Source organism: Pogonomyrmex barbatus, unplaced genomic scaffold (assembly GCF_055798465.1).
Source record: "Pogonomyrmex barbatus isolate J1 unplaced genomic scaffold, ASM5579846v1 scaffold13, whole genome shotgun sequence".
Lineage (NCBI taxonomy): Eukaryota > Metazoa > Arthropoda > Insecta > Hymenoptera > Formicidae > Pogonomyrmex > Pogonomyrmex barbatus.
The window spans coordinates 7,827,538-7,855,180 of record NW_028297109.1 but is presented as its reverse complement, the minus strand read 5'-3'; the positions used below and the strand labels follow the sequence as shown (position 1 = coordinate 7,855,180).

The 27,643-nt window shown below is 26.8% G+C and overlaps 3 protein-coding genes across 33 annotated transcripts in view; 2 read left to right on the top strand and 1 right to left on the bottom strand.

Moving 5' to 3' along the window:
* Positions 1 to 15,858, bottom strand: part of LOC105424438 (uncharacterized) — a 33,990-nt gene extending 18,132 nt beyond the window's left edge. For 14 of the 26 annotated variants that reach the window (XM_089072312.1, XM_089072327.1, XM_089072323.1 and 11 more), the window contains exons 1-2: positions 15,105 to 15,712; positions 14,869 to 15,044 (exon numbers count right to left, since the gene is read on the bottom strand). Coding sequence is in view for 9 of the 26 variants with exons in the window: in XM_089072311.1 (XP_088928437.1) it covers positions 14,869 to 14,870 (2 nt within the window). In the remaining 17 variants the exon portion in view is untranslated. The other 12 variants (XM_089072314.1, XM_089072307.1, XM_089072313.1 and 9 more) reach the window with 10 other exon arrangements.
* Positions 15,859 to 16,467: 609 nt separating this feature from the next.
* Positions 16,468 to 21,504, top strand: LOC105424449 (zinc finger CCCH-type with G patch domain-containing protein). Of its 4 annotated transcripts, XM_089072143.1 has the most exons (10): positions 16,469 to 16,705; positions 16,847 to 17,047; positions 17,591 to 17,665; positions 18,938 to 19,075; positions 19,141 to 19,283; positions 19,635 to 19,810; positions 19,880 to 20,173; positions 20,238 to 20,411; positions 20,638 to 20,965; positions 21,029 to 21,504. In XM_089072143.1, the coding sequence occupies exons 1-9, from the start codon at positions 16,655 to 16,657 to the stop codon at positions 20,928 to 20,930; spliced, it is 1,545 nt and encodes a 514-aa protein (XP_088928269.1). In that variant the 5' UTR covers positions 16,469 to 16,654; the 3' UTR covers positions 20,931 to 20,965; positions 21,029 to 21,504. The 4 variants fall into 4 exon arrangements, with proteins under 4 accessions (XP_088928270.1, XP_088928269.1, XP_088928268.1 ...); XM_089072144.1 differs by having other exon boundaries at positions 16,468 to 16,705; positions 19,904 to 20,173; positions 20,638 to 21,504; XM_089072142.1 differs by having other exon boundaries at positions 20,638 to 21,504.
* Positions 21,505 to 22,798: 1,294 nt separating this feature from the next.
* Positions 22,799 to 27,643, top strand: LOC148937611 (golgin-45). Of its 3 annotated transcripts, XM_089072147.1 has the most exons (7): positions 22,799 to 23,102; positions 24,681 to 25,222; positions 25,299 to 25,498; positions 25,643 to 25,771; positions 25,871 to 26,093; positions 26,166 to 26,310; positions 26,401 to 27,643. In XM_089072147.1, the coding sequence occupies exons 1-7, from the start codon at positions 23,036 to 23,038 to the stop codon at positions 26,412 to 26,414; spliced, it is 1,320 nt and encodes a 439-aa protein (XP_088928273.1). In that variant the 5' UTR covers positions 22,799 to 23,035; the 3' UTR covers positions 26,415 to 27,643. The 3 variants fall into 3 exon arrangements, with proteins under 3 accessions (XP_088928273.1, XP_088928272.1, XP_088928274.1); XM_089072146.1 differs by having other exon boundaries at positions 22,800 to 23,102; positions 26,166 to 27,643; XM_089072148.1 differs by lacking the exon at positions 22,799 to 23,102 and adding an exon at positions 24,434 to 24,583 and having other exon boundaries at positions 26,166 to 27,643.

The following is a 27,643-nucleotide window of genomic DNA, read 5'->3' as shown; positions in this document are numbered from 1 at the left end:
ATAAATAATAAAAAAATATAAATTATATATGTTGTAAAAGCCTCAACAAATCATAAAAACTACAAAAAGAATGTTTGGCTATAATAATTTTAAAAAGAACACCTTATAATACTTTATAACCTTATAACACTAATACAATATATGTATATAGAATGGATCCAAATACGTGATGTCCAAAGAGAATAAAGATAGTCTTAAGCGATAGATTTTTGTTTGCGCATTCATATATCGTTTATTTTTTTTATTTCCAACTCTTAAGAGAACGCTGAATTCGTCTATCCGAACCGGCACAATGCAGTATTTTTCGGATCAATCTTTTTTACATAGTACCTTTTATAGATTTGACAATCCTTCCCCACAATTAAAGTTTACAGTCAGTAATATATGTGTCTACCATGGAATTCGTGTCAAGACCAAGAAAATTTTTTTAATTTAGATCTTTTTTGCTACTTTAGTAACATCCAGAGCTGTCAAGTTGTATCAATATTTGCTTTATATTTATAAAATTTCGTAGTCAATCTCTATTTACAAAACTAGTACTAGTAATCTGAACTAGTAGATTACATGAAGAGCAATGTTAAATCTTCTTTCTTAGAATTAAGCTTAAATATCTAATGTGATACAAAAAGATACATGAAAATTTGCTCATATTGTTCAATAAACAAAATATTAGCGATATGGCGGTATTGCAGACTGTGCCAGCAGATTCAATCAGAACATGTCAACAGATTGCGTCCGTATTTAGCTTAAGTTTTCTACTAGCAAAACTTATAAAACCTGAATATATTCAGGTAGCAGATTGGTAGCAGATTGGTGGCAGAAATTAAACAGAACTTATTGACATGACCTGCTGTCAAATTGGCGGCAGAAATCGAACAGATGTCTTCTGTTGTTAGCCTTTCAACAGAAATCGAGCGAAACAGCAATTTCTGCTGTTTCACAATTATTTAAATTGTGACATTATTAGTTGCAGTCTTGAAAACTAATTTTCTATTACTTTTTTCATTTTTTATTTTAAAAGAGTAATTTTGACTGTTTTATTAATAGAGAAATTATATTAGAAATATTTTATACAGCACAATTATCAAATTTTTTTAATGATATGAAAAATTTTTTAAAGATAACGTGACTCTTAATTTTTATATGTACCAATAATTATTTTTCAGATATTAAACTTATTCAACTTCCTTATTTTGAAGATACAATCACATCTTACATCAAATGTATACATAATACTAATAGCATTAAATTTTAATTATTTAATGATTATGTATGAGTGTCTAGATTTGTCCGAACAATAAATTCTTTTGTTGTAAATATAAGGGTCGAAAGTCAAACTTCTTACGCGTAACTGTCGCGATAAATTGCTTATTTCCGAGGATAAGCTTATTTTCTTAGGATAAGCAACAAGATCAGGTTTTGTCTGAAATTTCGAAAGTATATGCTATTCTGAAATTTAACATAAATTGAATATCAAATTCGATCAACAAGCAAATTCTTTGTTATAAGTGTTATAAATCTGAAAACTTAATCTCTAACGTGCGCGGCTGTCACAACAAATTGTTTATTTGAGACACTTTAAAGTGAGCAACAAAATTGGGTCTTGCCAAAGTTTGAAAGTATTCTCTGTACATTTTAATACAAAGTTTGACCAAACAACAAATTCTTTTAGTATCTCTTGAAATTGTCAGTAAATTGTACCCTCGTATTGTAAAAAAAATATATAAAAGCCAAAATATTGAATTTTTAAAATATATTTGCGTTAAATCAATAAATTAATAGTATATTTGATGCTTCTGTTTTTTTTTATTTTTTTTTTAATATGACACGCCTATATATATATATATATATATATATATATAAATAAAATATATATATATATAGGTGTGTCATATTAAAAAAAATAAAAAAAAAAATAGAAGCATCAAATATACTATTAATTTATTGATTTAACGCAATTATATTAATTATATTTCAAAAAATTCAATATTTTTGCTTTTAAATTTGATTGTGCGGTATTCTGTTATCTGATGGTATTTCGCAAAAAATATTAAATTTCTGAAATATTTTTGTGCTATGTTAAAGTAATAAATTAACAATAAATTCTAATGCGTTTTTTATAACACATGCCTATATTTTTTTATTATGGAGAACAGCTTAATGACAAATTAACCCCCCAATTCACCTTTTGAACTCAATTTCCTGTTAAATAACTCAGATTAAAGAGAAACAGAACTCAGGTAGAACAACAAATTAGCACAGCTAAATAGCAGTAAATTTTTTGATAAATGTGATGTCAATTTGTGATAGTGAAAACTCGAGCTTAATAAAGATTTTCAAAAGATGAATACTAGTAGAATTGACTTTTTCTCAAAACTTAGATGTTTGAAAACAAATAGATATTTGAGATAAATGTTTTCTTAAATTACATGAGGAACTATTAAAAAATTAATCTATTTGTTTATTGAAAACTTTACATTAATATCTTTTTCTTCTTATTTTTGTATATAATATAAGAGATCGTGATAGATAAATGATAAATGTATGCATTGAATGCATCTCATGAACATGTATATGTTATGATAATTTTCTTGAAAATAGTAAATTGGTTTAAGAATTCACATATATAAACAAAATGCATTAATGAACATAAAATAGTAAAATATAGAATATAGAAATGACGTTATTTCTAACGGACATCTCTAATATGGAAATTATTCATAATTATGTAAGGGTTAGTAAGATACCTATGTACATCATATTCATCGCAAAAAATTATAAAAAAAGAAAAAAATTATAAAGTAAAAAGTGAATAAGATAAATAGACGATATATAGAAATCTTTATAGCTCATTTCTCAAAGAGATATTTTCAAAAAATAACTAAAATAACTAAAATAAATAATACATAGTTGAAATTATTTTACATAACTTTTAATTTATGTAAAATATATATTTAATTATAAATTTAATTTAATCATCAAAATTTCTACAAACAATAACAAGTAGATAAATTTTAAAAAATATAATATTATAAAGATATAATATTTTCAAAGAACATAAATTCTGTTATAAAATGTTCGAATCTTTTGTTTAATCTTTTGTTTAAAACATTTTTTTATATCTTACTAAACACTACAAACGCGTTGTGTACGCGCTATTTATCTTTTTAAACAAAAAGAGCAAAAATTACATAATACACCATTAACTCATAACTGTCAAACGATCTTCGTGATAACAATCGTTCACGAAATAAGTGTAATGAGAGAATCAATGTTACGGAAAAGTGGTAATAATATTTCGAGAAATACGAATATCGCATGCTGATTGAACTTGCATGCCTTTTTTAAAAAGGATCAGTTTGTTGATAAATGCTAAAAAACAAAAGAGTTGATTTTTCTTAAAAAAAGGTTTTATTTTTCCTACGTATGAACAAAAAATTTTTATTTTTATAAAAAAAATATGAATATCTTATTTTAATTTATACTACATATGTTTAAAGTTTATCAAAATTGGGAGAGATACTTGAGCATCATTCTTTTTAAATAAAGATAATTTAAATTAAAAGGTATCATGAAAATTAGGTCGTCAGGTCAAGGTCAGATTACGGTCAGATCAGATCAACTCGTTAAACTTCATTTCATGCAGAAAGTAAGAGATAATATATGATAAATTTATTTTAAAAGAAAAATATGAAGCAGAGAATGATAGGAAGTTAATAATTATAATAATTCAAGACGATACATTCCAAGCAGAAAAAAATAAAAAATATGATACAAAATACATGTTTTATAAATTAATAGTACAAAATGAGCAGAATAGATTTTAACTGACATTTTCATCATTTATCATTAAAAAGTTGTCAAAAAAGTTTATTGCTCCGTAGATTTTTCTTTTTAAATACTGTTCCGCTGACTTAATCTTCCTCTTTAACACAAGTATTTTTTTTTTAATTTACGAAGCAACAAATTTTTTTCTTTAGCAACCTTTTAACAAATGAAAATATTAGTTAAAATTGATTTTACTCATTTTGTTTCGCTAACTTCTAAGATGCAAATCGCTCACGATTATGCTTACGATGTCTCTCAAATTCATTTCTATGAATATAAAATAATATTAGATTATTATCAATTATTAGATTAACAATTAAAATTTCGTATTTCTGGTTTTTACTAACAATGTTTATCACATATAAATTAAATTATTAATATAAATATAAAACAAAATAAAGTTCATTACTTAAAAGGAAAGGAATGTTTTCTTCGCTTTTAATGGTAAATATTTCAAAAAGTTAAAGGAATTTTATGTACAGACAGAATTTCAATATTTTTATATAAAATTTTTTTATACATTTAATTTATAAATCTAAAACTTTTCATTACTGTTTCACCTTTTTAATTTCACAAATATACCATATATTACATAAAAATAGAAATTGGGAAAGATTTTCAAATCTATATGTATTTAAATTTTAATGATATGTTGTATAAATCATTTATCTTCAATTATCGTATGTATATATATATATATGGAAATTTACATATAATTTGTATACAAATAGATTAAACGCAAATAATAACATTAAAAATTTTTTCCTACATACATTTATTGTATTTTTAATGAAAATAATCTTTAATAATAGTAATTAATTTCCTAAAGAAACTCAATTTGTGTTTTTTCATAATTTGTCTCCATACACACTCATATAATAATACAATTATGTTATTGCTTCTAATATCATTCATCTGTTTCTAATGTTTGTTATTTATAATACTTATACATCTACTTCATAAATTAAGTGAACAAGTTCCACTAAATATTTTAAAATCATACACAGGACAAAATAAGGATCTATTCATAAGGATTTATTTGTAAAAATAATAATAATAATAATAATAATAATGATGATGATGATGATGATGATGATGATGATGATGATGATGATGATGATGATGATGATGATGATGATGATGATGATGATAATAATAATAATAACAACAACAACAACAACAAGAAAATGTTATTCAGATACCGTATATATGTTTGATATTATATCAACCTATCATAAATTAAGCTTTCATCAATAAGAACATATTTAAAGATATTTAAGGTCATTTATTTATATAATTTTATTACACACAAAAAAATATATTAATACAGTATAATCTTAAAAAATTCAGTCTTAAATTCGCGAATAAATAACATTTGAAATAGAGCATGTTTATGTATTAAAAGTAAAATTTTAGATAAAAATTAAAGAAATAAATGCAACATCAAAGAAAATTTACAATGTTATCGAATGGATAATCAATATTATATTGTAAATAGATACTTGATATTATTGATCTATTGTTAACTCGTCGAGCTTTTCTAGTACGTTTTAAAGCAAATGGCAATCTTCGTTCTCCTTCGCGTCACTCCACCGAGATTCCAGCACGCCTCGACATCGCACCCCTCTATTCTCCCCGCCCCACAACATGTTTTCTCATTCGGCGTCGTCTCCGCGCTTTATCTCCGCCCGTCGTCGAGAAATGTTTGGTCAGATGTGTGTTGGTAATGCGATGACGGCATGCGATGGTAGTAGTGGTGAGGTAGTGTGTAGTGGCGGCGGTAGCGGCAAACGAATAAGACGGATACGATGTTTTCGCTTCGGTCAGTAGTGTCAAGGGAAAGCGTCGTGTTCGTGTTGCAATGCATGATTACAGCCGTTCATAAAAACATGCGATGCGATGCTACAGACTCGATATAGTGATACAGCTAGAGTGCAGAGCGAATGTAGGTAGCTGACACAAATTCAGAATTTGCAAATTGAAGATGATCAGAGGATGCAGAGCCAAAAACTCAAATACTAATCTTCAAATTTTTATATTTTTACTAAAAATATCTAATGACATCTATTACTATTTACTCAAATACTCTGTAACTCTGTATTTTTTTTTATTTTACCAAAAACAACGGAATAATAGCGGCAAATAATAAAATATTGCAATTTCCAATTTTTCAGAATATAAAATCCACTGTAATTATTATTTTAACGTTAATTTTTAAACGATATATAAATTAGTAAATAACTTATCTTGCTCGTTAATGTGTGCAAACAGGCCTGAGACGAGCGCGAAATAAAAGATGTGAAATCAATAAAATTAAAACTTCAATATAAAAAAAGCGAAACCAGTTTCGACTTACTTGATTTTCCTCAGTCGCAATTAATCAAATTAATATAAATAAAAAAACATTAGGCCATTGACAATTGAGTTATAAATAAACAGAAACTGAATTTGAGAGGCTGTTGTCAATGTCACATGATGTCGCAAAATCCAATATACTCAATATAATATAATATAAATGTTAATCATGTAATACTAAGCTTACGACTCTAAAGTCTCGTACGCGTTAAGTTCGTACGCATAATTGTCCATGTAATGGTCGTCCATTCCATAGCGCATATAAATAAGAATGTCAGGATCCCAAAGAATATATCATGTGTTGTAACATAAGTCACAAGGGATTGTGCAATGTTCATTGCTAAATTAACTGTTAATTAAAGTTGAAACAAATTGATAAAACTGGCAACAATCAATATGAACACACACACACACACACACACACACACACACACACACACACACACACCACCTACATACATACATACATCATACATACATACATACATCATACATACATACATACATACATACATACATACATACATACATACATACATACATACATACATACATACATACATACATACATACATACATACATACATACATACATACATACATACATACATACATACATACATACATACATACATACATACATACATACATACATACATACATACATACATACATACATACATACATACATACATACATACATACATACATACATACATACATACATACATACATACATACATACATATAGATAAATTAATAGCCGTGATGAAATAACAATCAAAACTTACATAAATTGTCACTATATTACAATTATAAAGTGTTATAATGCCAACAGAGCAATGGGCAAAGACAAGCGGATGTCTGATTATGATGATGATACAGGTCAAACCCTTCGTAATCACACTAAGTCAAAATGATCCGAGCATCATCTTTCATGTTAAGATTAAATTTTTTACTAGAACGCCATTGTTTTATTTTCTTAAAGGTTGGAATTATACTATAATTTTTTAAAGTTAATGGTAAAGTTAAACTAACACTGTTGATTTAAACAATAACACTTTAAAAATGGCTCGAGTAAATGTGAATTTTATAAAATGTGACCATGAAGAGTTAAAAATAATATTGTAAATGTGTTACGGAGTTACACATATACACATATACACATACAGATATCTTGTATGGAAATATTTCCTTTTTTATATATATATATATATATATATATAATATATTTCATCATATTATATATCTATATTTATATGTAAATCTTATATTTTATATATATATATATATATAAAATTTGTGAACATCATATATATATATATATATATATATATATATATATGATGCTTTCAATATATAAGCGACTATCCTAACGGAATACTAGTATAAAATTAATAACTAAATTGTCGCACAATTGCAAATATCAAATATATAATAAATATGCGATCTTTCTCTCCATTAGGATGAGTCAATATATATGTATATAAGCTAAAAATGATACGTTGCACGGGGAGTGACGTTATGACGAGTCAGCTCCTTGTCTAATGCTCGATGCAATATGCGCTATATGATGACAAACACAAATGTCATGTCCATGTCAAATGTAAATGTCGAATTTATAATAAATTTGTATATGAGAGATAAATTAATATGATAAATTTTCACTGAATTCTTACATACTTACATACTTCAAAATGTATATAATATATATAATGTAAATGTAATGTATACAATATATATATATATATATATATAATGTATACAAAATGTATATAAGATATATAATGTATATAACTTTGAATAGTATCTTGGATATTTTATACAGGTTAATTTAATAAAAAATATTTATTATAAATAAATAGGGTACAAAAATTCCTAAAATAAAAAATTAATAATGTAAAAAAGAAAAAATATTAAAAATTAATTCATTCTGAGCCTTGCGTTCACAAAAATATTAAAATTAAATTTTTTATAAATATTTCAAAATTCAAATAATCTGAAAATGCGAGATAGAAAAAATGTGTTTCTAAAAATCAATAACTTTTAAAAATCTCTAAATTCGAAAATCTCTAAATTCGAAAATATTTTATATTAAAATATATTAAATTATATTATATTATATTATATTTAATTTCATGCAAATACGTTTTCAAAAAATTAAAACATGATTTACATGCTAAAATGATACAACATCATAACGATCATAACATGAGATGAAAAATTACTGAAAATAACCTAAGATAAAGATCACTAAATCAAAACTTATATAATTTTTTAGAAAACAATAAAATTCATGCGTTATCATAATACACATTAATGAAATGTTTCCAACATCGAACACAAATTATAAAAATTTAGCGAGGATAAATTGATGTTTGAATAATCCTGATATCTTGATAATAAAGTAATTTTCTAAATCATGATTTATAATATAAAAAAATGTGCTTGGCACACAGTTTGGCATTTTAACAAAAATATAATTGTATATCTGCTAAATTTGATATTATACAAAAAGTACTTTAGATAAAATTTTTAAAGTTATAAGAAGAACACGTGTTAGTGTGGAAGGGCTCTGTTTGCTTTCAAATTAATTGCCAATTGTTTATTGGCAATTCCATTTGTTAATAATTCTCTTGTGCACAAAAATTATTGTTTAGAAATTGAATGCTTAGCACTATTGTGCACAAGCCACATATAATATTATTGCGTATAGATTGATTACCTGCAAGTTTTATTGCACAAAAATAAAGAGATGAGAAGACTCGCACACATGATATTATTATCTACCAATTCATTTCCTGTAAGTAATTATTGCACACATTAAGGCTCCTAATCCTTTGTCATATAGCATACGAATTATAATATCACGAAAAAATAAATTTTTTTGTAAAGTACATCAAAATATAACATTTTTTTCGTATGTAATCGCTCACTTTCTATAGGAACGAACTAATATAAAGTATTAAAGAGATTTTAAGAAAAGGATAATATAATACGATATTATTTATTTTAGAAAGTTTAATAATTAAATCAAATAAGCCATGGTTTTAGAAAATTAAGAAAATTCTGACAGAATAAAGTAAAACGCTAAAGGAAACTAGTATCTCACAGTTTGTCCCGAAGCAATATTTACATCTTAATGACGAAAACACTTTGTTTAACATGTATGTAGAACTATAAAACTATTAAAAATAAAGCTAGAATTACTCTTCTTCTTTTCCCTCTTCTCCCCCTTCTTCTCAAATAAATACTTCCAAAAACAATTTCATTATTTAATAATTGAGAATTCTATTAGATATTAAAATATTCCAATTCTTTCTAAATTCTATTTACTCTTTATGAAAAGAGAGTTAAGATTTTGAAATCTGAAAATATTTCTTTTAAATAAAATAAAATCAAATAAAACAAATTATATTTTAAAATATATATATTTAATAAAATTAAAAAATTTATATTTTATAGTATTAAGACAAATCTTCAATAATCTTAATTATTTAAGACTCTAGAGAAGTCAAAAATAAAAAAATTAATCATTACACTTACACATAATCATATCACTATCATCATACTCTTGTCACATATTTCTTGTATTCTGATATTAAAATAAATGTTAAATATTGAATAAATAAATACTAATTAAATAAAAATTAAAACAATAAAAATAGTTATTAAATTTGATTAATGTGAAAAAAATTGTGCATATTCAAGAATATTTAATTCTAAAGAAAAAAGCTTGACTTTGAAATAATATTTTTCATATAGAAAAAAATTAATTATGTCATAAAAATACAATTTTTCTGAAATATTCAATTTTCTTTAAAAACATGTTTTCAACATCTCACTCTGTATGCATATATGTATATTTGTAAAATCCTAGTAAAAACAAAATATATCATATAAATAGTGATTTATATCAGCCTCTATATCTATATTTAAAATGTAATACTTTATATTTATATTACTTTCATTATAATCCTAAATGACTATTTCTTTTTTATAATAATTAAATAAAATTAATATTGGCTTTATGTATTGAATTGTTTACTATATCTAAAATGATGAAAGCAACAAACAAATAATAATACATATTATATAATACATATTATATAATACGACATAATGTACCTTAGATTTAAATACAATTTCAAATATATATATATATATATATATATATATACTTCAAATTCAAATCTGATACATAGATTGTTTTTTCATTAATAAAAATTCTCTATTTAAAAAATCTCCACTAATTAACATAATAATAATTATAATATGACATAATATTTATTTTATCAAATCTTGCATTCACACTGAGAGAAAACAAAATAGTTCTGGGAATTATATTTATGACTATATTTATAACAATTGTGAAATTTAAATACTGCAACTAGTTTTTCAAAATAATGAGTAATGAAAATAGTATTGAATGCAATAAAAATATAATCATGATAACAATAGATGTGAATTATTATTGATAGTATAATAGAAATAGCAACTCAATTATAATTACATAGTTATATAGACTTCATACAAATAGAATATAACATAACATTTTTCCAATTTAGACTTAAATATTTTTCTGAAGTAAACATAATGCCACAATATCGTTAAGATAAGTTTAATAAATATATATTGACAACAATGATATATATCAATTTATCTAAAAGATTTATTACAAATGATTAATATTTATATTTTCTTGATTCATAACTTGTTAATTGTTCTTGTTCTACAACTTTATTATTTGCATAATTGAAGCGCTTGTGTACAAATTTCTAGATATTGGTATGACTTTTTTCTCTAAATGTAGTTTTTTATTTTTTACTTTATTAAATGTTTAAACTATTGACTATTCACAATTAAACACTTATTAATTCTTTCTACAAAATTTTGTCAAACTCTAGACATTTCTGAAGTCACGTTAGCGCAAACTTCAAGAGGGAGACGAAGCGAATTTTTGTTTACGTAGTTAGAAAGACTCCTCGAATATATAAAACTTTCTCATAACAATTTTTTAGTGCGATAAATATTTTTAAAGTTATTAATTTGTGACGCTTTACGTGGGCCACCCTGTATACATATACATATGTGCATATACATATACGTGTGTGTGTGTGTGTGTGTGTGTGTGTGTGTGCATGTACGTATGTACGTACACAGTAAAAAACATTTTGTATTTGTGTTGAAATCGATCCTTGTTAAAATTTTTGTGTTAAATAACCTACATATTTATATGTAAATTTAACACATGTCTACTATGTTAACTGACTTTAACAAATATAAAATGTAAAATTATTAAAATGATTTAAGAAATGTGTTAAAATAACACAATTCGTACGTATTCAATATGTTAAAATTTACACACAAAAAATGTTGGTTTTACTCTATAACAGGAGTGGAGATGACTTGTTATTATTCTTTGTGTGGTTTCGGCACAGTCTTGAATTTTGACGCGTCTCGACATGTTATTTTATCATAAAAATTATGTTAATTGTAACACACAATTAACTTCAAATTAAGATCAAGAGTACATTTCTTTTTTGTTGAAATATTAATATAATGTCGATGTTACTATTTAACACATCCATATTATGTTAAGTTAACACAAAATTTTGAGTGGATCGTTTAGGACATGCGATTTATGTTAAATTCAACACATTTTTTCCAACGGTATACGTACGTACGTATGTACGTATGTACGTATGTACGTATGTACGTATGTACGTATGTACGTATGTACGTATGTACGTATGTACGTATGTACGTATGTACGTATGTACGTATGTACGTATGTACGTATGTACGTATGTACGTATGTACGTATGTACGTATGTACGTATGTACGTATGTACGTATGTACGTATGTACGTATGTACGTATGTACGTATGTACGTATGTACGTATGTACGTATGTACGTATGTACGTATGTACGTATGTACGTATGTACGTATGTACGTATGTACGTATGTACGTATGTACGTATGTACGTATGTACGTATGTACGTATGTACGTATGTACGTATGTACGTATGTACGTATGTACGTATGTACGTATGTACGTATGTACGTATGTACGTATGTACGTATGTACGTATGTACGTATGTACGTATGTACGTATGTACGTATGTACGTATGTACGTATGTACGTATGTACGTATGTACGTATGTACGTATGTACGTATGTACGTATGTACGTATGTACGTATGTACGTATGTACGTATGTACGTATGTACGTATGTACGTATGTACGTATGTACGTATGTACGTATGTACGTATGTACGTATGTACGTATGTACGTATGTACGTATGTACGTATGTACGTATGTACGTATGTATGTATGTATGTATGTATGTATGTATGTATGTGTATACAAATATTTGATAAAATATATTTGATAAATATTTAAACTCATATAAATATCACAACCAATTTTTTTTAAATTAAAAATATATATTTTATATAACATACTTTATTTTTTTAACTTATATTCATAGCATTCCTTGTTATATTTACATTTAGAAAAATAAAAAGCGCAAGATGGTTTTAAAAGTAGCTAACATGGACAGAATATTCCAATTTCATTGTTGTAATGATAACATTTGTTTTCATTTTCATTGATTCAAAAAAAAAATTGTCAATTTTGAATTAAGAATATTAGCGATCTTTTTATTTCGAAATCGAGTGATGGCCATTCTTTAAAATATTATATTTTTTATAATTAAAACTAAACGAAATTGACAAGACAAACAATTATAATAATAATATTCTACTAAAAAGTGAATTGCCATAATAGAAATGCCAAGTTTTTAGAAATATTAAACAAAGATTGCTTCTTATTTTGATCATATCTTAAAACATTTAAAATTGCAATATTTTTCAACTCTTAAAATTTAAAAATGTAACTTTTTTATCTTTTAAGATATGTTAAAATGGTAAATATCATTTAAAAAGAATTGTTTGTATTATTTGTATCTCATTTTATTTTTATCTCATTAAATTCAACATATAAAATTATCCTATTAATAAATCTTCAAAGTTTATGTTTCCAAATTCTGTAAAATAAAAAAATAAAGCGTACATAAATGATTATAAACAGATTCTTTTTCAAATGCCATTGCTTATTCAGAAAAATGATTGAATTAATAATTCTTTCAATCATTTTGAACTAGAAATGAAATAGAAATATAACAAGAAATTTACAATTTTTTAAACATTTACTTCTTTTTTAACATTTTAATATGTAAAAATTCAAAAAGAAATATTATTAGGTACTTATTTATAAATAAGTATAAATGATCATCGTAAATAATCTCATAACATAAATTTCTAATTTTATAAAATTTGAAATTTCAGAAATTCACACAGGTCCTTCAAAGTTCAAATTACATCTTTAATTTTTAATGATATAAAATAAGAAACATATAAAAATATTAATTTCAAAATAATTTTATAAACTCTGGAAAAAGAGTTACTAGTTTGTACGTGTTTGTAGTTTGAGAAATCTATTATCATTACTTATGTTAATTTTTTCATGTTACCAATTAAAAACTAAGTTCATTATTATCGACATTAATTATCGATTTGTATGTATTCACAACAATTTAGTGATTTTAGCATTTATTATCCATTTTAGTTATCCATGAGAAAAATTAATTTGTCTAAAAAATTATTTATAAATAAGAAAAACAATGCTTCGTACCAAATTAATATCTGCATGAATAACATACTATTAGATAAATTTGTCTTTGAAAATTTGTGTAGAAATTTAAAGAATTGTAAAAAAGTTATCTAGGTAAATTTATCTAGATAAATTTCTTTTCAAAACTTTAAAACGGAATATTTTTGAGGAAATTGAAGTCTTTCATAACCTACAGTTATGAACATTATTAATATCTGTTTCAATATAATTAAAATATAAGATTTATACTATTTCACACTTTTTAAGTCTAAGAAGTCTAAGTCGATACCTCTTTATAGATTTGTCTTCTATTCTGTACTGGACTGCAACCTTTTTATCTTGTTTTGTCAAGTTTCAAATATATATTTATTTCATTTTAATTAAATACAACGAATATACATTAGCTTAGCTACAAAAAACAGACCATATACGTATATATAAAATGACATATTTCCATATTAATGTTGCATTTATTTTTTAATTGTAATTTTCAAATATTAAAATGGCACTATAATTATTTTATTATAATGTATTTATTAATAAGAAATTTTAAATATTTTAGACATTAAAGAGAGAATATGTCTCGTATCTGCGCGATCTGAAAGTGTTGTGTAGGATGCGTCCTAGCTCGAAGGTCATGCCGAGCGAATGAGTAACAAAGAGAAAGAGATACAAAATGGATGGGAAATCTTAAAGAGAAGCAAAGGATGGAAGAAATAAGGAAAAAGATAGAAGAGAAAATTAAACTCATCTTTACCACACCGCGCGCGCGCGTGGTGGTGGTGGTGGTGGTGGTGGTGGTGGTAGTGGTGTGTGTGTGTGTGTGTGTGTGTGTGTGTGTGTGTGTGTGGACGCGCGCGCGCGAGGTGTGAGTGTAGGTAAAAGAATTGATCTATTCGATTGGACTTATTATCATTTTACTCAAATATAACATTCATATGATCTCCATACGTTACGAATATTGAAAAAATATTGTGTATAAAAAAAGGTTGCACTCACATAACAGAATATGTAGAGTAGAAATTCTAGCAGGATTCCTGTCCTCGAAATGTCGGATTCAGATGGCACTTAATACAACACACGTAACACGTCACTTTGCTCCTTTCTTTTGTTGCACCACATATAAATTCACGAAAGAATATAAGAAAAAATGAGAAATCGAGGATATAAGTCCCCTAAAGAGAGAAAGAAAGACGATAGTTACGAATTTCTGATCAACGTATGCTTAACCTCACCTCTCGCGAAAGCGCGACTGATTGCTATGTCCTCGTTGCACTCCACCACTCGTCACTACTCGTCATATACGCACACGCACGCAGATATACACGCATATTTCCATACGCGCACACACACCATACACGCACACGCCACACACACACACACACACACACACACACACACACACACACACACACACACACACACACACACACACACACCTACGTCTTCTTCTTTCTCTCTCTCTCACTCTTTATCTTTCTCTCTCTTTTCTCCATTCGTTCCCACTTTTTTCTTGAGTATTTTTTTTCTTATCTCTTTCTTTCATTCATTTGTCTCTCTTTCACTTCTCTTCACATTTCTTTTTCTCTATTTTTAGTATTAAAAGTATATTCCTGCTTTATACGATGCAGAATTTTAATATACATGTATTGTCAAAAGAAAAGAGAAATGGAGAGAAAGATGAAAAAGCGGAGAAGAGGAAAGAGAAGCGGAAAGAGTGAGGAAAGGAAAGAGAAAGGGAGGAATAAGCGAACGAGAACGAAAAGCGAGAGAAAGAGAGAGGGAGAGAGAGAGAGAGAGAGAGAGAGAGAGAATCACGAATGAATCTAACGAGAAACAATATTATTACAACAAAAGGACATTTTTTCTCTTAAGAAAATGCGATGACACACACATATCACAAACTGCAATTCAACTGCTAAGAATACAAACGCGCAACTGCAATGCTCATAAGTGGCAATGGCGTGACTCGCAACTCTGCTGTCGATTTCGAAAGTGGCGCTATAGCGGCAGAAGATGCAACAATTACAATAGAAAATGTGCGGGAAATTTGTTTCGGAAACGATATCGAAGCAATTATAATTTCTTTATAATCAAAGTATAAATACTTTTATGTATATAAGAAATATATGAATTATATTTTATAATAATTAACATATAATAATTAATTTAATTATTATATGCTATTTAAATATATTTTTATTAAATATATTTAATATTTTTATTAAATATATTTAAATATATTTACATATATATTATACAATATGAGAGAATTAAAAGAGACAACCAACCAATTAAAAGAGACAACCATTTACTGATGAGAAATCAAATTACTGATAATTTGATATTATCAAATTATTCGAATGTTTTAAATTGAATTTTTTAAAATTCGAATCAATCTTGTGGTTTGTTCCAATTCGATTTGAATTTGAACACCTCTGTCATAGTCGTTAACATTGAGAAATGAAAATAATTCATTTTGCTTACGATCTTAATTATACTAAACCAAAAGCAGGTTCTTACAACCGCGCCTTACAGCCTTATAGCCTTATGTTATGGCTATTGTAGATTAGGCTTTAGGTTTCTCTCTGCCGCGATATTCCCCCCCCCTCCCCGCCCTGCCCCTGTCGAGATTTCACTCCCTGCACCTAACAGAGTATACTTCATGCTCCATTGTATTATTCTTACATCCAGTGTATCATAAATATCTGACTTGTCAAAAGTCAGTATAAATTACATACAATTGTTTTTTTGCTTGCGTAGTGACAGCTGGTAATAGTTGAGTATGACAGACGCAAAAGGTTTAAAGGAAGCCATCAAGCAGTACAAAACCCAGGTATATTAATATTAAAAAAATTAAGATCTATTCTTTTTAACAGAACTTCTTATATAATTCATTTTTTCTCTTTTTTCTAATATGTTAATTCATATTGAATTCTATTACTATCATTTTTATTTAGTCTATTTATATTTACAGTTATCACAAGTAAACATAACACTGTCTACTATGCCCAAAGGTCTTGACAGAGACAATTTGCTTAATTTGAAATCTGATATCGAAGAACTAATTTTCTTGACGAAAGAAAGTTTGCAAAATCTTGAAAGAAATGTAGAATATAATATTGAGGACAGTGATGATCCTGATGATTTTTTGGATAAAGAATGTGTCTTGTTAAAGGTCTGTTTTGTATCAAGATTAAAAGTCAACAAGATTAAAAGTCTGTTTCGTGCTTATCATCTGTACCAGATTAATGCACAGAATTATTATATATAAAATTATTGAAATATTAAATGCACAGATATTTCAACCAATTATAAATACTGATTAATATTTTTGTCACGTTATTTGATTATGCATTAATGATTTTACTATCAAAGAAATTGTATTAATTTATTATATTTTTATATGTAACAACTTTTAAAGTATATTGATCCAGTGTAATGTAAGTGATGGAATAATTTGTTAATAGAAATTATTGTTAGCTATGGTCAAAAAATTACCTTATTTTGTTGCTTTCTTATTAATAAAAAATAAATTATCTTCAAAAATAAGATATAAATAAATTGACTTAAGTAGAATAATGTTGTAAAGCATTATCTTATCACATATAGATTTTGTTAAATTTTTATAAAATTCTTAAATACATTTATTGTCTATACATTTGATATATAAGGTTACAAAGTGAAGACAGTTTTAACATACTCTTTATTTAAATTATAGACAAAACAGAAAAAGTCTTCAGATGATGAAGATAAACAAGACAATATAACTGTTTCTGCTTCTGATAGCATCAAAGTCAGTATACAACTTTTATCATAGCAATGATTTAATTATACAGGGTATCCCATTTTAAAAGACCTATTGAAATATGTTTTTTGTCGAAAATCGTTTTAGAAAAAAACATTTTAAACAAAAGTTGTCAAAAGGATTCAGAGGAGCAAATTATTCATTTTTTAACAACTATATCTTAATACTTTTATGCACAGATTAATGAGATGAATCAATTAGTGTAAAGAAAGTACAGTTGATTTAAAAAAAAAATACATTGTTGCATATAGCAAATTTCCATTTGCATTTTTTTTTAAACAGCAACTATATATTTTCTTTACACTAATTGATTCATCTAATTAATTTGTGCATAAAAGTATTAAGATATAGTTGCCAAAAATGAATAGTTTATGAGATATTTTATACTTTATATTCAAATTGCATTATGTCAAATTTAAGCCATATAACTTAGAAAGTACTTACTAAAAAAATATTTTATTATAGTGTCTTGCAGAACTCTTAAGGTCAGCTATAAGAATATGTAATAAAAAAATGAATATTTCCATTTAAAAGATATCGAAATGATCTTTAAAAGACCTCGATAAAGGCAAGGCATCATCAAATGTTACTCTTATGAACCCTACAATTTTTTTTTAAATGTTTTTCTTTAATGCTTTTCTAAAAAAATATTTCAATGGATCTTTTAAACTAGGACATCCTATATGATTACACAGTTCAACAAAAAATGATTTTTTTTTCAAATATCGAAACGAGACTAGTCATTTTTCATAGTTCTTTGAATGCTGAAGCCGAAATCAGGTTTTGTGAACTGCATTTAACAATGCATAATGATGATATGGATAATGTCTGTAAACATATTAACTTTTTTGAAAATAGTAATCGTGGAAGTCTTAAAAGGATTATTGGGAGCTATTTGGTAAATCGTCAATGATTTATTTTACAACATTTCCGCAATGAACCTCATGTTTAATAATAAATAACTTGTTAACCATAATGGACACAAAAAATTTTTTTTGAAAGTCCTACAACATACTTCATTTTGATTGTAAGAATACTTCTTCAGCATGTCGCATTTCATACTTATAATATGACAAAATTCATGAAAATAGCACTTATTTGCAACTTTAACTGCAAATTTCTCAAAATTGTGATGTGATAGAGCAATTTTACAATCAGATTCGGATTTAATGTTCAAAAACCTATGGGAAATGACTAGTCAGAGTTTTGATGCTTTTTTTTTTGTTGAACTGTGTTATCAATTATATGTTAATCTTTTAGGATGAATTAAAGGAGTTAGAAGGTATGAAATGTAAAGCTCCTTATGATAATGTTTGGGGTATTGGTTATCACAATGCTATGATATGTTCTATTTATAGAAAAAAAGATGAAATTACTAAAGATATCCATGATATTAAGGTAATTTAATATCATAAAAAAATTGTCATATTTTTTTTATCTTAAAATTTGAATATCAATTTCAGGTTCGAGTTTTTTATCTTAATCCAACACATAAAGAAATGATCCCATGTTCGTATTTTCTTGATGGTAATTGCAAGTTTTCCGATGAAATCTGCCATTATTCTCATGGTGAAATTGTGCCATTTTTAAGCTTACAGGAGTACAAGTATTTTCTTTTAATTATATATATACATGTGTGTGTGTGTGTGTGTGTGTGTGTGTGTGTGTGTGTGTGTGTGTGTGTGTGTGTGTGTGTGTGTGTGTGTGTGTGTGTGTGTGTGTGTGTGTGTGTACATGGCGCGCACATATGCAAGCGCACATATAAACATCTTATATATACGATGCTAAAAATCAATTCGAGATCTGGATATAGGAAAAATTAGCCAATTGATTAATTGGCTGAAATAACCACTGCAATGATACATTTTTCCTTTATCCGAGATTTCGGATCGATTTGTAATATTGTAAACATAAGGTCTTATATCCTGCTTATTTGAGTATAATATATGGTTTATAGGGAACCTAATTTTCATAACATCAAAATAGGTAGTAGAGTGTTAACTAAACAAAAAAATATGTGGCATAAATCCATTGTTTTAAGATTGCCTGAAGAAGATGAGGATAAATACAGAGTAAAATTTGAAGCTGGTGGAAAAATTATAGAAGCTAGTGTGCAAGATATCTTACCTCTTGGTAAGAATATATTAAAATTTAATTATATGACTAGTTTATTTTTTTTTTTTTTAAAGAACATGTTTACAGATGAGACAGATTTACAAATATCAGATACATCTAATGATAGTGATGAGAACAATAAGGATATTGATAATGATTTTGAGCCTAATTCATCGTATATAAATAATCAATTGGTTCACAAATCTCTTTTGACGTTATCATCTAAGGAACCTTTAGGAAATTGGGAAAAATATACACGTGGCATTGGTAGCAAATTAATGATGCAAATGGGTTATGTATTTGGTACTGGCCTTGGAAAATTAAGCAATGGTAGAATAGAACCTGTTGAAGCTCGAGTTTTGCCAGCAGGAAAATCATTAGGTTTGTTTGAATTTCTCTGCTTGTACAATACATTATTAATTTATTAATTTATTTCATTTTACAGATCACTGCATGGAATTACGTGAATTTGCTGATGATGATAAAGATTTATTTTCTGCAGAACGTAACATGCGTAAACAAAAATTGCAACAGCAAAGAAAAAGACAGTACCAAAGAGAAAAACGAAATAAGGATAGCAATGTGTTTAATTTCATAAATAAAGCATTAAGTAACGGGCGTAAGTTAAAGAACAATCAACATTTGAATATATTTAAGAAAGCATTCTATTGCCCATGTTGAATCCCAATTGAACATAATCACTTATACTGGTCGATGCTTGAAAGTTTTCCAGTGAATCATCTATCAGAAGATTTAATATTTAACTGACCAATTAACAACGTGAGCAATTGGATGCCATTCATATTTAATAAGTATTATATAAGCATTATTAATTATTCTTACAGCTGAACATTATACTGATAGTTCACAAAATAAAGATAAACTTAAGACAAAATCTAATAGGAATTTAAATGTTGCTAGTTTTCAAATTGGAGAAAACATAAATCGTTTAGAGAGAGAATCATTGAAGTTGAAAGAATTATTAGGAAGACATGCTAAGAATAGTACATTTTACAACAACATTGCAATAAAGTATAACGAAAAACAAAGGGAACTTACTGATTTAAGAGCTTCTGAGAAAAATATTACCGCAGAACAGAATCAAAGGAAGAATAAAGCTAAATTATCTATATTTTGATATCTATATAATAACATAGCAAAGAGATGTTTCAAGTATGTATATATAAAACATATCTAAATATATAATTTCTACATAAATAAATTCTTTTTTTTAAGTGCGAAAAAAAATATGAAGTTTGAAAAAAAGCGCGAAAAGAAAAATTAAATTTAGAGAGTATTAATTGTTGAGTGGTAAGTAATACAACAAACAATTAAGAGTAGTAACATAATAAATAATTAAGAGTATTAATACTCTAGTGGTAAAGAATTTACCTTAATTTTTCAATGATTTAGATTAAATCTTAAATTTTTAAATGATGTAGATTATGTTATAAAAAAATTGTTAAGAGTGTATTCATAAATAGGAATTGATGTGATTAATACCGATTCAATATTTGCGCATTTCAAGGCTCAAATAAAAGTAAAGCAATTTGGAAATTCGAATTCCAAGATTATAATTAGAGTATGATTTAATAACAGTAATATATAAAAATTTAAAATATGTTTTTATGTAATCTTAAAATATGTTTTCATATACTTTTTTTGTAATAATTTCTATTGATATAAAATTATTTTTTTGAAGATATAATGTACATACACAGAGTTGCATATTTTATTATCTTTTTTACTTTTTATAGAAATATATTAAGATCGAACCAAAAATATGTGTTTAGTTAAAGCTAGTAGTATGTAAGAAAAATGTAAGTAGTAAAACTAAAAGTAGAATAGTGAATTAGCCAATCAAGTTGAGAATTATCGAAAACGTAATCTTAAAAATTCTTGATGTGACAATCATTTGCTTAATGCTTAAGTTTTATTGCTTATATTTTTTTTTATGTATCACTAGCCTAAAAGTTTTAGAATTTTAATCTGAAAAAGGCGGGAAATACTATTTATTTTGATGAACTTTTTTTGTTTTTATTTATATCTGCTAATATGGCCTTTTTTATAATTTTTCATTTTCATATATTTTGTAATCCTTTTTCGTATAACAGAAGTACATCTATAATTGAAAAAATTTTTCTGCAATATATAGTTTTTATTGAGGTTTTATTATTAACTGTACTAAAAATTAATAAAGATTTGTAATATAGTATTGTATATTATTATTATATGTTTTTTATCGAAGAATTTATAAAAAAAAAGGTTACAAAAAGTATTATTTGATTAAAAAAAATCAAATATTTAATTTAAAAAGACTTAATATATTGTAAAAGATTAAAAAATTGGCGTCAACTTAGTTATCGATATTTAATACTGTGTTACATTTGTATCTATATGTTATAAATGTTAAAATTATGTCGTACAAAAGTTTGATATTAAAAATTAGTGTTAATTTATTAATTTAATAAAATTTAATGTAATTATTACACTTGTGCCTACACATTAGATGTAAAAAATTCGCTAACTTAGAATTGCCTCAGTAAAAAATATAACATATTAGTATTATAGTTATGTATTCTAAATATACAGAATATACAGAAAAGCAGCAACCAATCAGAAATCAACAGAAGCCAATCAGAACTCACGCGGTAATAAAGAGTATATTCTGCGACTACTAGCGCAAGTTCTGATTGGTTTCTGCTTTTCTGTCAAGGTGTGAATCCTTCCTAATTCGCGCCATCATATTTTGCAGTCGACACTGCCTCTCGGAACTCGGGTGACACCCGTTTGACCACTAGCCATTCGCAGCGCTTGAGCAGTAGAAAAATTCTAGACGCTGACTCCTGTGAGTGGCTAGTGATCAAAAGAGTGTTACCCTTGGGACGTGGTCAAACGAGTGTTAACTCATACCAGAACTCATACTAGAACTCATACCAGATTTCTGCACGAAAGTGCAGAAATTCGATAGAGATTTACCAATAAAACATGATCTTCATGCGCACTGAAATCCCTAATGAAACACGTAGTCCGCGGCTAGTGCTTTAGAGTTAATAATCTCGTAAATAACATGTATAAAAGAAATAGTGGCAGATTGAGCAATTCTTTCTGCCGAACGTAACTATTGTTCTCCTTTTTATAATGTGTATGTATGTGCAGTTAGCATCGATATGTATCTATTGTTTCATACCGATACAAAATATTAATCATTTGATATACTGTAAAATTATTTGCGCGTGATAAATGTCTACACTGCCAAACATGAATACTTCTACAAATCTCAAGAAACGCAGCATTCACTGTCAACCAGGTTAGTTCTATTATTGTGAGTTACAAACTATATGTTAACTGTAAATAATAACAAATTAATTGTTAAAATTGGCGACAGCAAAAATGGAAATAGACTTTAATCATGTATTATAATAATGCAACTTTAATATCTTAATTAGTTTTTCCGTTTCCATTTAGGACTGGTTGGAAAAAGTTGGAAATGAAGAATGCCATAAGGTCATTTATGCTTTAAGACTAGGGAAGCATAAACGACCTTGTGACATTCTTTATTTCCGACTTTTAAGATTAAGATTAAGATCGAAGTATAAATCAGCCCTTAATAACTACCATCCAGCAATTGGAAATGAATTGAAATGGATGTGGTCATTGCCAAGTCCAAATTCTTGATTTTTTGAGTCTATTTCAATCCAATTAAAGTTTAAGGATTTTTTACATCTAATTAAAGTTTATTCTTTGAATTCATGAAGTGGGAATGAAATTATGAGATTCCTATGCTGTTGATCCAAAAAAAGAAAGACACGAATCACGTCAATCCATTTTAATTCATGAAATGGGATTGAAACAAAGTATTTCTTATTCTTTCAATCCAAAATGTATTAAAGTGAATTAAAATGGATTAGAAATTTTTAGTTCATTTTAATTTATTTCTGAATGCTGGGCAAAGAATATTTGTTTTAATACCTATTTATTAAGAAAATTTTAAATATGTAAAATATGTATAAAAGGCTGTATCTTTCATGAACAAATAGAGCAGATTAAGCTTGTCAAAATTGTTTTACAAACTTAGAAATAATTAATGAGATATCAATTTATAAAAATCCATAAATAGGAATATATTTTGCATGAACAAATAATCTAACTTTATGCATGTTTATGATTATTAAATATGTGACAAGATGTTTGGAAGTATGTATTATAAATGGATTCCCTCTGTTATTTCTAAATCATATCTCCATTTGATGCTTACTAGTAATGGAGAGCATGTGTAACACTGAGTAAACCTTTTATATGAATCTGTTCGGTACAATCCACTTTATTCCCTAATGATACAATTATTACTATACCCTACTTAACGAAACGAATTAATACTATACTATCTGCATACGTACAGCATGTGTGTTCAGTGCATGCATATATATGTATGTGTGTGTATGGTGCGCGCGCGCGCGCATATATGATGTGCGCGCAGGTACACGCACCCACGCATGCACACATCCCCCTCTCCACATACACAATATGTACGTACGTGCGCGCGCGTGCGCCTGCGCGTGCCCGTGCGCTTGCGTGTGGTGTGTGCATGCGTGCGCGCATGCGCGTGCGCCCTGCGCATGGCCGTACGCTTGCATGGTGCGCGCGCGTGCTCGTGTGCGTGCGTGCGTGCGTTGTGTGTGCGTATACGCGCGCGCGTGCGTGTGTGTGTGTGTGTGTGTGTGTGTGTGTATCATATTAGAATTTATATAAAAAGGAAATAAAAAGGAAAGGAATTATATCGTTATGAAAGTATGAATAATATTTTATTTTATAATTTCAAATGCAATCATAATAATAGAAACCATTATAATAAAAACAATAAACTTGATAAATATTTGCTTTCCAGATATTCATGTGATGGGTTGTATCGAACGAACGCAAGGAGATGGTATGGAAAATGCGACAACAGATAAGATTGAAATTAAGCAAAATCGAAGTCGTTTGGGGAACACTCTTATTTATCATCCTACAAATCTGAAACAATTAGGATCAACAGCTCCAGTCATTCCGATTGGTACAATAGTAAATCTGGTACCAAAAAATATTAATAATGTAAAGCAAGAGAAGTGCATCTTGCATTCTTTAAAATCCAAAGAGCCAAAATTTGTACCATATGAGCCCTATAAAGCAGCTGTTAATCCAATAGTACCGTTTGAAAAAAAGAACAAAAAATTGCCTAGAACTGAATCTAACATGAATGCTATGGTTGCACAAGTTGTTGCAATGAAAGTTCAAGATGATGCAAGATTGAAGGATCATATGAAAGAAAACAAAAAGAAAATATTGGTAGATGAATGGAACATCGAAAAAAGGATGTATGAGGCTGAGATTCGTAAACTGAAAGAAGAGAACAATCAACTTGAAACTCAATTAAAATTTCAAGCACAAGTAAAGGAACTAAAAATATAATTAACAAAAAATTTACTATATTATTTAGAATTTATATCATAATTTATATATACAGGTCAATGGAGAATTAAAGAATTTGTTAGTAGCTGCAGTAGGAGAAGATCTAGAAACAAAAGTTCATTTGTTAACAGAGGACAAATTGCAACTTGCAAGAGCTCTTTTGAATTCAGCCCAAAATTTATCTACCCATCAAGAGCAAACTGAATGGCTAGCAGGCCAATGTGAAGTTTGGAGAAGTAAATTTCTAGCTAGTAGGTAATTGACAATTTCTGAGATTTTTGGAATTTTCAGTTTTTAATTTCAAATCTTAACAATTTTTTTGTAAACATTTTTTTAAAAATATTAAAATATATATTTAGTAAATATAACAATAATTCGCTATTAAAAAATTTATTACAGCTTAATGGTGGAAGATTTGGCAAGGTGGAAAGCTGCACTTTGCCAAAGAACAACAGAACTACAAGAAGCTGTGAAACGATTATTAGAAGAACACAATATTATTCGCAATACGTCACTCAAAACATACAGGTTTTATATTTTTATATGATATTTTTTACAGATGTTATTATACAAACTTTAGTATAATAATTTTATCACAAAATTAACAAACTATATTTACTTCTTCAGAATGCTTACAATCCTACTTGAAAAATTTGATCCCATGGGAACTACCGGCAAGAAACACGAATTAGCTAGCATTAATATTGTCGATCTCGCACAGGGATGTTGTCAACTTGCAGAAATTCTGAAAGTTAGTCTCCTAAATGGTATTCCAGACTCAGAATTGCAGAAAGAGCTGAATATAACTGGTTTGGACATGAAAACGCTTACTGAGAATAATGCAGAAAAAGTAATTACTATTACTTTGATTTTTAATTCTTGTCACAAAATATAATGTAACAAGGTAATTTGTAAATTGCAGTTATTGATGAATCACAAATTACCTATGACCGAGAGAGAAGACATTGCTTGTACCGCAGTAATGGGAGCAGCAGTTGCAGTTGGTGGACAAATGTTCCTTCCGCGATGCAACACAAATAATATGGCCTGTTGTCCACATTGCAGCGGTGAAATTAAACAAATTTAAAAATAACTTATATATCTACCTTACAATACTTTTTATACTTTATACTAACAATAACGATTATTTTTTTCAGATATAGAATACTGAGATATATAAATGTTCTTTTCTTTTTTAATTTTTACTATCTTCTTTTTAATTAAAACAATTCCTTTTTTTTAGCAGTATGTATATAAAATTATATGTTATAATAATTATTTAATTATTATCTTATATTTATTTATATTTGTAAAGTAAAACAAATTTATAAATATTTCACTATTATTTATTCTCTGATAAATTTTATATATACATAAAGAGTGTATATAGAGTGTCTCAGTAATCGTGATACGGGAAAGGAATTATTTCTCATGAGAAAATAAAAGTGCAGATTATAAATCTTAAAATAAAAAAAAAATATTTTTAGATAAAGGAAGTCTTTCCTACATAAAATGACATTTTGTAATCTTGTAAACTTTTTAAACATAATTTACTCTATAGTTAAATAGTATATCTGAATTGACAGGTAGATAACTTTAAAATTAAAATAATTTTTATTATTTTTGTGTGATAATTTTATATTATTTATTTACATAAATGTATAATTTCTAAATTTAGTAAATCAATTTTAAGTAGTAAATTAAAATGATAATAAATAATTTAACTTGCGGAATTTAATATATAATCCATTAAAGGATAAGTACAGCAATGCCATATTATGTATGTAATTTTTGTTATTATCCATTTGTTTTTGTTTAACCATTTAAGAAATAATGTAATTTGAGAGGCGTCTACTAAACATATGTGAATGATCTAATATATATATATTAACAAAATTAATATAGATAAATTGATCGCAAATATTTTAGATTAATATTATTAATCATTATAAAACATTTGAATACCAATTGTGTGCATAATTTAAAATTTGCATGTGATAAGCATAACAGATGTTTAATTAAAAGTTAGTTCATTTAAATTTTCCATATAAATAAATAATTAGAATTTATTCACCTATATAATAAACTGTTACTTTATTCTTCGTAATAATAATTTTTTCTGGCATTTTCTGTTGACATCACGTCTTTTCCTCTTAAACCGCAACAGCCTCTGGGCGTTCAAGTCCTTAAACCATTCTAATTGTGTTTTTCCTTGTTAGAGCAATAGAATTGAAACAATGTCCAGAACAAAGAAGAAACATTTGAAAGGTTAACAAAGGCACAACCTCGCTTTGTTCATCGTGTGATCTAACTTCTTTAGGTTCTTATATTTCACTGTTATCCCGTTAATTACAATGTAAATGCGATGTCACAGTAAATAAATGAAACGGATTTTCAAGA